This window comes from Gekko japonicus, unplaced genomic scaffold (assembly GCF_001447785.1).
Source record: "Gekko japonicus isolate JY-2015 unplaced genomic scaffold, Gekko_japonicus_V1.1 scaffold2207, whole genome shotgun sequence".
In the NCBI taxonomy this organism is placed as follows: Eukaryota; Metazoa; Chordata; class Lepidosauria; order Squamata; family Gekkonidae; genus Gekko; species Gekko japonicus.
Genome location: NW_015160899.1, coordinates 211,111 through 220,645, shown reverse-complemented (window position 1 = coordinate 220,645; position 9,535 = coordinate 211,111). Strand labels below are relative to the sequence as shown.

Here is a 9,535-nt window from a genome sequence, read left to right as displayed (position 1 = left end):
GACTTGGATTACTGTGATGTTGAATGGTTTGCCTTGGAATCGGACCGAAATCATTCTGTCATTTTTGAGATTGTATCCCAGTACTGACCCCTGCACTCTCTTGTTGACTATAAAGGCTACACCATTTTTTCTACGAGATTCCTGGCCACAGTAGTAGATATAATGGTCTTCTGAGTTAAATTCGCCCATTCCTGTCCACTTTAGTTCACTGATTCCTAAGATATCGATGTTCAGTCTTGCCATCTCATTTTTGACCACGTCAAGCTTACCTTGATTCATAGATCTTACATTCCAGGTTCCTATGCAATATTGTTCTTTGCAGCATCGGACTTTCCTTTCACCATCAGACACATCCACAACTGAGCGTCCTTTCGGCTTTGGCCCAGCCGCTTCACTCTTTCTGGGATTACTTGTACTTGTCCTCTGCTCTTCCTCAGTAGCATATTGGACACCTTCTGACCTGAGGGGCTCATCTTCCGGCGTCATATCTTTTGGCCTTTTGTTACTGTCCATGGGGTTTTCTTGGCAAAGATACTGGAGTGGGTTGCCATTTCCTTCTCCAGTGGATCACTCTTGGTCTGAGTTCTCTGCTGTGGCCTGTCCGTCTTGGGTGGCCCTTCACGGCATAGCCCACAGCTTCATCGAACTGCTCAAGCCCCCTCGCCTGTGACTGTGAAAAAACCTAGTCTTATGTTTGAGTAAATACGGTAATGTTGAAAATCTCTTGAACAAATTAGATGCTCAAAATATGTGTAGAGTTAAGATTAAGAAAATCAGCATGTATTTATCGAGCATGCATCTAGAGGAACAGAAGAAGACCTTAAGTAAGAAACAGCAGAACTCGTGTCACTGGCATACATAAGAACATAACAGAAGCCAATGTTGGATCAGGCCAATGGCCCATCTAGTCCAACACTCTGTGTCACACAGTGGCCAAAAATACCAGGTGCCATCAGGAGGTCCAGTAGGGGGCCCAGGACACTAGAAGCCCTCCCACTGTTGCCCCCCCCAAGCACCAAGAATACAGAGCATCACTTGCCCCAGCCTAAGAGCCACTAATAGCCACTAATGGATTTCTGCTCCATATGCTTATCTAATTCCCTCTTGAAGCTGTCCATGCTTGTAATGTTGAATGGATATCCAGTAAAGGCTAATGGGATCAATAATATAAAACATAAAGATGAGTTGATCTCTGAGCAACTCAGAGATTAAGGGGGAAAGATGAAGACGTTCAGTGGCCGGAGAGAGAGAGAGAACCCTTGGGGGGGAAAGGACTTGAAAAAACAAGTGAACTCGGGGAGGAAAGGGTGATGGTATCAGATCAGAGGTTGTGGAAAGGTCCAAGGCAAGAGGCACAGAGAATGGCCATTAAAGTTGTGCTGCAAGAAAATTATTAGAAATACATGTTACAGCAGTCTCAGTTTAATGAACGAAAAGAGCAAAAACTGGGTTATTCGTAGTCAAAAAAAGAGTTGGCAGAAAGGAAGGTGAGACCCTAGGAAATAACAGTGTACTTGGGCAGTTTCAGTAGAAAAGGAAGATGAGGTATCTAACGAAGAAGAAAAGCATCCAGAGTAATCTTTATAGGAGGCGGAAGGCAGAAGTGATGGTGTCCTAGATTTCAAAAGAGAAGAGGGAATTGTTCCAAGAGAACAAGGAAGGGAAGTACTGTCTTGGTGTAACGATGGGTTGGATCCAGACTCTTTCCGCTGATTCTGACTTCCTGGTGCAGACCCCCTTTAAATAGTTTTGTCAGGGTCCCCTGTTCCCCAGGAGCTGCATTTCATGGAGGTCAGTGAGATGCCGGAAAGGTCTGCTCTGCTGAAAAGAAATAGTGGAATGATGTGAACATTTGCAGAAGGCGGCAGCATAGAAACAGAAGACAAGAATGACAAGCCAGGCAGAAAAATCCTTATTGAAGAAGTGTTCACCAAAAGCCTGTGGAGTAGAGGGAGACCGGAGGGCTGGCGAGCTGCAGGAGTGACTGAGCAAGATGTTTAGGAGATGATGAGTAAGAAAGAAGATAAATACAGTTGCTTACCTTGAGGCAGAGTGAGGAAAGGCGTGGATCTAGTAAACCTAAGAAGAAGGGGTTACAGTGGAGATAATCCATAGAAGGAGTACAAAGACAGGTGAAGGGAGAGCAGCAGGTGGAGGAGCTGCTGGTGCAAAACAATCAAGTCAGAATGAAAGTGCAGAGGTGAGCAAAGAAGTGGCAGAGGCCAAGGAGAAGCACAGAAGAAATGAGGGGGAAGCCCTCCCAGAGCGACGACATCCGAGTGGCACCTCGGAGACCAGCAACATTTCCCAAAGCTTCCAAAAGTTCTCATCCCCTGGGAAATCCTGTTGGTCTCTCAGGTGCTCTTGGACTCGAATGCAGTTCTGCTGCAGACCAGCACAGCTGCCCATCTGGAACCACCTCCAGATCCAGTAACTGAACGTTAGGATAAGGACGAGAGCTAGAGAGAGACAGAAAGAGAATGGGAGTTGATTAAATAGTGACCTGAAAAGTCTGAAGGGAAAGCAGCAAAAGATCCATAATAGTCATCATGGCACTTTGTCATTCCAAGCAAGGTACAATTTTACGCCGTCTCCCCCCCACCCCCAGGCCCACCTCGGCCTGTTAATCCCAGGAGCCCAGCCCAGGCTGAAAATGCCACTTGGGCCAACCCACAGTCTTTCATGACCAGATTTTATTTTTCCTTTATAAATTATCGCAAACAGTTGACAATTTTTTCTTTTTGTAATAATATTTCATGGCATTTGTGGTTGTCAGGTATCTTTCACTTTGAATGAAGATCTTGCAAACATTGAAGGTATTGGTGGGAAGCCAACTTCTGTCAGTGCGCCCAGAGAACATCCATTTCATTTGCAAAATGTAGGAGGACAAACTTTAACTGTGTTTACAGAGAGCTCCACAGGTAAGTGATACTGAAAAGTATTGAGAGCAAATTCTGCTGAGCTGAAGGCCGCAGAGGGTGGAAGGAGACCTCCGAGCTCTCTCAGATGGGCTCCTCTCTGTGTTCTTCACTGTTGTTCATTTCCTGATTCATTTATGCTGTCCAGAGAAAAATGTCAGCAGTAATTGACAAGTGTCTGAAAATTCAGAATAAACTGGGAAGTTTGCTGTTTTTAGAATCTCTCCTTTTACATGTAGCTAATATTAGTATGACACATCTTCATCAAAAGCAGAAACAAAAAATACACGTTGATGGGGTCTGAACTGGCAGAGACTGATCAAGAGAGAGATCTTGGAGTTGTAGTAGATAACTCACTGAAAATGTCGAGACAGTGTGTGACTGCAATAAAGAAGGCCAATGCTATGCTGGGGATTATTAGGAAGGGTATTGTAAACAGATCAGCCAATATCATAATGCCCCTATATAAATCAATGGTGCGACCTCATCTGGAATACTGTGTGCAATTCTGGTCACCACACCTTAAAAAGGATATTATAGCTTTGGAAAAAGTGCAGAAAAGGGCAACTCGAATGATAAAAGGGTTGGAACACTTTCCCTATGAGGAAAGGTTAAAGCGCTTAGGGCTCTTTAGCTTGGAGAAACGACGACTGAGGGGTGACATGATTGAAGTTTATAAGTTTATGCATGGGAAAGAGCAGGTAGAGAAAGAGGTACTTTTCTCCCTTTCTCACAATACAAGAACTCATGGGCACTTCATGAAATTGCTGAGCGGTCGGGTTAGAACAGATAAAAGGAAGTACTTCTTGACCCAAAGAGTGATTAACACTTGGAATTCACTGCCACAGGAAGTGGTGGCGGCTACAAGCATGGACGGCTTCAAAAGGGAATTAGATAAGCATATGGAGCAGAGGTCCGTCAGTGGCTATTAGCCACAAGGTATAGATAGGGGCTCTGGGGCAAGTGATGCTCTGTCATCTTGGTGCTTGGGGGGGTCAACAGTGGGATGGCTTCTAATGTCCTGGCCCCACTGGTGGACCTCCTGATGGCACTGGTATTTCTGGCCACTGTGTGATACAGAGTGTTGGACTGGATGGGCCTTTGGCCTGATCCAACATTGGCATCTCTTATGTTCTTATAAAAAACCCCCACCACATTGAGATTTTGTTTACATGCATTTGTATATATATGTAAATGTTGATCCTGCCCTGTCATTAATGTTTCCAGCATTTTATAATACAAAATGGCTGCTTAACACACAACAGGAGCAGATAAGGCAAATTTGGCTTCCAAAAGCTTGGTGGAAAAGCATGCTTTTACTCACTTCCAAAGAGAATAGATGAGCCCTCCCAGATGAATGGATTCCATAGTTCTGAGGCTACTCTAGAAAAGGCTCTGCTCCTTGTACAAGACAGCTGGACCTTCTTCAAGGATGAAACTTGGTTTGAGCTTAATGTTCAGTGTAATCACATGGGTCAAGCCACTCCTTGAGATAAATTAGACCCTGATGGTTTAGGCCTTGAAAGGTTAAAATGAGGGTTTTGAATTAGACTCAGAAACTGGCTGCCAGTGAAGCTGGGTCAAAATTGGTGCAATGTGTTACTAGCAGTTCTATACCAGTGGAAGTTCCTGAACTGTTTCCAAGGACAATCCCATGCCAAGAGCCATACAGTAATCTAATCTGAGAGCTACTGTGGCATGGAGGACATAATTCCAGAGGGGTGTCTGTGGCAAAATCAAGCAGAAGTCCAGGGGCACTTTAAAGACTAACCACATTTATTCCAGCAGGAGCTTTCCTCAGTCACAGCTCACTGACTCAAGAGAGTTGCTGCTGCCAGAATCTCCTGTTCTCGGTTCAGGAGGAGGGATGTTTCTTCCTCGGGTTTCTTTGTGGGCAGCTGGGAGGGGAAAGTAGTAAGGAGTCTGCTTCCTTGCCTCCCCACCCCCTCCTCGGAGTAGTAGCCCTATGAGAAGGCATCCCTTGAAAATTACCAATTATCCCTGGCCAAACCGGCCTGGAGAAAATTGCTTCCAAAGTAGCAATCAGCATTTCCCTGGGCGTGTAAGAAAGGGCCACAAGAACTAAGCACTGAGGCAACCCTTCCTGCCCTCCCTCTCATGATCTGCCCAAGTCCACAGAATCAGCATTGCTGTCAGATGGCCATCTAGCCTCTGTTTAAAAACCTCCAAAGAAGGAGAGCTCACCACCTCCCGAGGAAGCCTGTTGCACTGAGGAACTTTTTCCGCTCTGTCAGGAAGTTCTTCTTAATGTTTAGCGGAAAACTTCTGATTTAATTTCAACCCATTGGTTCTGGTCCGACCTTCTGGGGCAACAGAAAACAACTCCATACCATCCTCTGTATGACAGCCCTTCAAGTACTTGAAGATGGTTATCATATCACCTCTCAGTCATCTCCTCTCCAGGCTAAACATACCCAGTTCCTTCTACCTTTTCTCATAGGATTTGGTCTCCAGACCCCTCACCATATTAATCCGTCTTAAATTGTGGTGCCCAAAACTGAACACAATACTCTAGGTGAGGTCTAACCAGAGCAGAGTAAAGTGGTACTATCACTTCGCGTGATCTGGACACTATACTTCTGTTGATACCGCCCCAAATTGCATTTGCCGTTTTAGCAACCACATCACACTGCTGACTCATGTTCAGTGTATGGTCTACTTTTTGCACATACTACTGCCAAGACAGGAGCTGTGGTGGCTCAAGTGGTTAAGACGCTGAACGGCAGGAAGGTCGGTAGTTCAGCAGTTCGAGACCCGAGTGTGCCACATGACGGAGTGAGCTCCCGTCTCTAGTTCCAGCTCCTGCCAACCTAGCAGTTCGAAAGCAAGAAATTGCAAGTAGATAAATAGGTACCACTTCAGTGGGAAGTTACCAGCGTTCCGTGCGCCTTGATGTTTAGTCATGCCAGCCACATGACCATGGAAATGTCTTCGGACAGCGCTGGCTCTTCAGCTTTGAAACGGAGATGAGCACTGTAACCCTAGAGTCGGATTCGACTGGCTTTCGAGCAAAGAAACCTTTACCTATACCTTTTACTGCCAAGACAAGTCTCCCCCAACCTATAATTATGCATTTGATTTTTCCTCATTGAAATTCATGTTATTTGTTTTAGCAGCTTGTCAAGATCATCCTGTATCCTGACTCTGTCTTCTACTGTATTTGCTATGCCTCCTAATTTAATATCATTTACAAATTTAATAAGCATTCCCTCTATCCTTTCATACAAATAATTGATACAGATGTTGAACAAAACAGGTTCCAGGACAGATCCTTGAGGCACTCCACTTGTCACTCCTCTCCAAGAGGGTGAGGAACCATTCACAAGCACTCTTTGGGTGCGATCTGTCAACCAGTTACAGATTCACCTAACAGTAATAGGATCCAAACCATATTTTTCCAATTTGTCATCAAGAATATTATGCGGAACTTTATCAAAAGCCTTCCTGAAATCAAGATAAACTATGTCTACAGCATTCCCCTGATCCAGCAAGGTAGTAACTTTCTCAGAAAAAGAGATGAGGTTAGTTTGACATGATTTGTTCTTGAGAAACCCATGTTGACTCTTAGCAATCACAGCCGTCCTTTCTAAATGCTCAAGGACTGTCTGTTTGCTGATTTGTTCTAAAACCTTCCCAGGTATAGACGTCAGGCTGACGGGTTGGTAGCAGTGCTTCCTCTAAGCTGTGGAGTCTTGTGAGGAAAAATTCTACTTTGTGAACTACTGGCATTAAAGTTTTGAGGGAGCGATTTGGCTACTGCAATAAATTAGTTTGCTCTGGAGCCATCCTTCCTGAGCTAAGACAAAAAAGTGTGAGCCGGAGGCTAAAAAACTGTGAGCCAGCTCACACTAACTCAGCTGAAAGAGAACACTGGTTGGTAGTTACCCGGATCCTCCTTTTCCCCCTTCTTGAAGATGGGGACAACATTTGCTCACTTCCAGTCTTCTGGCACCTCACCTGTTCTCCAAGAATTCTCAAAAATAAGGGACAGAGTCTCAGAAATTACATCCACGAGTTCTTTTAGTACCCTTGGATGCAGCTCATCTGGCCCTGAGGACTTCGTTTCATTTAAAGACACTAGGTGTTTATGTACTACCCCTCTGCTGATCCTAGGCTGCAATTCCATTCCCTCACATGTGTTCTGTTTTTGCAATATTGAGCACTGTTTCCCTAGCAAGAAAAGACTGAGGAAAGTAGGAATTGAGCAGTTCTGTCCTCTTGTCATCGTTTTCCTGTCCCCACAATGGTCCTACCATGTCCTTGCTCTTTTTCTTACTTTGAATATAAGAAAAGAACCCTTTTTTGTTGCTGGATCAGACCAGTGGTCAATCTAGTTCAGCCTCCTGTCTCACACAATGGCCAACCAGTTCCACTGGAGGACCAACAACAGGGCACAGAGGCCGAGGCTTTCATAAGAATATAAGAAGAACCCTGCTGGATCAGACCAATAGTCCATCTAGTCCAGCATCCTGTCTTATATGGTGCCCAACCAGTTCCAGGGCACAGAGGCTGAGTTCTTCCCCTGATGTGCCCCCCTAGTCTGGGATTCAGAGGTTTAGTGCCTCTGAATGTGGAGGTTCTGCTCAGTCACCTTGGCTGGTAGCCACTGATAGACCTCTCCTCCATGAATCTATCGTTGTTGTTCAGTTACACAGTTGAATCCGACTCTTCGCGACCCCATGGACCACATCACGCCAAGCCCTCCTGTCTTCCATTGTGCTCCGGAGTTTGCTCAGTTTCATGTTCATTGCATCGATAACACTGTCTAACCATCTCATCTTTTGCCATCCCCTTCTTCTTGTACCATCAATCTTTCCCAGCATCAGGGTCTTCTCCAGGGAGTGCTCCCTTCTCATTGGGTGGCCAAAGTCTTTGAGCTTCAGCGTCAGTATCTGGCCTTCCAGGGAACAGTCAGGGTTGATTTCTTTTAGGACTGACTGATTTGATCTCCTTGCAGTCCAAGGTCTTCTCCAGCACCATAATTCAAAAGCATCTATTCGTCAGTGCTCAGCCTTCCTTATGGTCCAACTCTCGCAGCCGTACATTAATACCATTGCTTCAAAGCAATGGACTTTTGTTGGCAGGGTGATGACTCTACTTTTTATTATGCTGTCTAGGTTTGCCATCGTTTTCCTCCCTAGGAGCAGGCGTCTTTTAATTTCATGGCTGCAGTCACCGTCTGCAGTGATCTTGGATCCCAGGAACGTGAAGTCTGTCACTGCTTCTATCGAATCCCCTTTAAAAGCTGTTTATTCCTGTGGCCAGCAAAGAGTTGGGGGGGGGGGTCCGAGTGCTTCAGGTCCTTGGGGCCTGGCGCCTTTGGAGCTCCCCCCAGCCTTGGATGGGAGGCCCACAACACGTATTTGATCCTCTTCCCCCTTCTTCCCCGTGACCCTCCTGGAGTCTGACAGCCAGCAGAGGGAGTGGGGTGTGTGTAAGTGCAGTGGGGTGTGTGTAAGTGCAGTGCCTGTTCTCTGTGTTTTGGGGGATTCTCCTAGTCTTTGTTGGAGAGAGGGTTAGGGGAACCCCTCATACCGTGATGCTTTTCTGGTGCACCGGAGACTTCTCCTTCCTTTCATTCCAGCCCAGCTGTGCTGCTTTCGTGATTTGTGATTTGTGTCTGGCCGGGGTACAGTCCTGCCCTGACCTGGGTGGCCCAGGTGTGAGACTGATCTCATCAGACCTCGGAAGCTAAGCAGGGTTAGCCCTGGCTAGCATTTGGATGGGAGTCCACTGAGGAAGTCCAGGGTCACCCCACAGAGCCAGGCAAGGGCATCTCCTGCCTTGAAAACCCTGCTGCGGGGTTGCCAGAAGCACTGCCCCCTGTATATGGAAAGCCTTACCACCAGGCTCTGACGTCACCGCAATGGCGACGAGAGTAGTCATAACAGTCCCCCTAGTGGTTTAGTGGGGCTAAGCGGGCAGTTTGAATTCAGTTGGTGCAGTGTGGGGAGAGATTTCAGTTAGAGGAGACGAGTGTTGGCTGTTGACTCTTCCTCTGTAATTCTCTGCTAACAACAGTTTCTGTCCTTCATTTCTGGATTAAAACTGCCTTTTCGCTGTTGTGTTCCTGAACTTATTTTCATGGAAGAAAGAGGTGGGTCGATTCCTCGAAGCTTCCCTTCCCCCCCCTTCCCCCCCATCTTTGCAATATTGAGACGCTGGGGAGGTGGAGGCTGGGGGGGGGGGAAGCAGTTGCTGGTGAAATGGGGATGAGTCTATATTTTCCTCTAATCTACTCAAAAGAAGTTCCATTGGAAGATTGATGCCAAGTGGTGCTTCTGTAGAAATATCCCCCCCTTTTTAAATTTGTGTGTATGTGTGTGTGTGTGTGGGGGGGTGCGTGCATGCGTGTGTCAAACTTCTCTCCCCCCCAAAAAAACTTGCTTCCGAGGAGACGCAAGTGGAGTGGCCCTTTTCTGCCTGGGGGGCTCCTGAGCATTTGCACCGCAAATCCTTGTGCCCGTGCATTTGCGCACAGCGAAACTTGGGCGCGTGTGATGCATTCCCCCACCCCCTCCCCAAACGGCGAACGTATCCCCCCCTCCTGTAGGCTGCTTGCGTGACCCATAGCCCCAAGGGGGTCTCCGTTCTCT

General features: G+C 46.6%; 1 protein-coding gene across 1 annotated transcript in view; it reads left to right on the top strand.

The window, feature by feature from the left end:
- The window catches only part of GTF2F2 (general transcription factor IIF subunit 2), a 131,689-nt gene that overhangs the window by 13,106 nt on the left and 109,048 nt on the right, over nt 1–9,535 (top strand). The window contains exon 4 of the mRNA XM_015423813.1: nt 2,777–2,921. Coding sequence (XP_015279299.1) covers nt 2,777–2,921 — 145 coding nt within the window. The remainder of the gene's footprint in view (nt 1–2,776; nt 2,922–9,535) is intronic.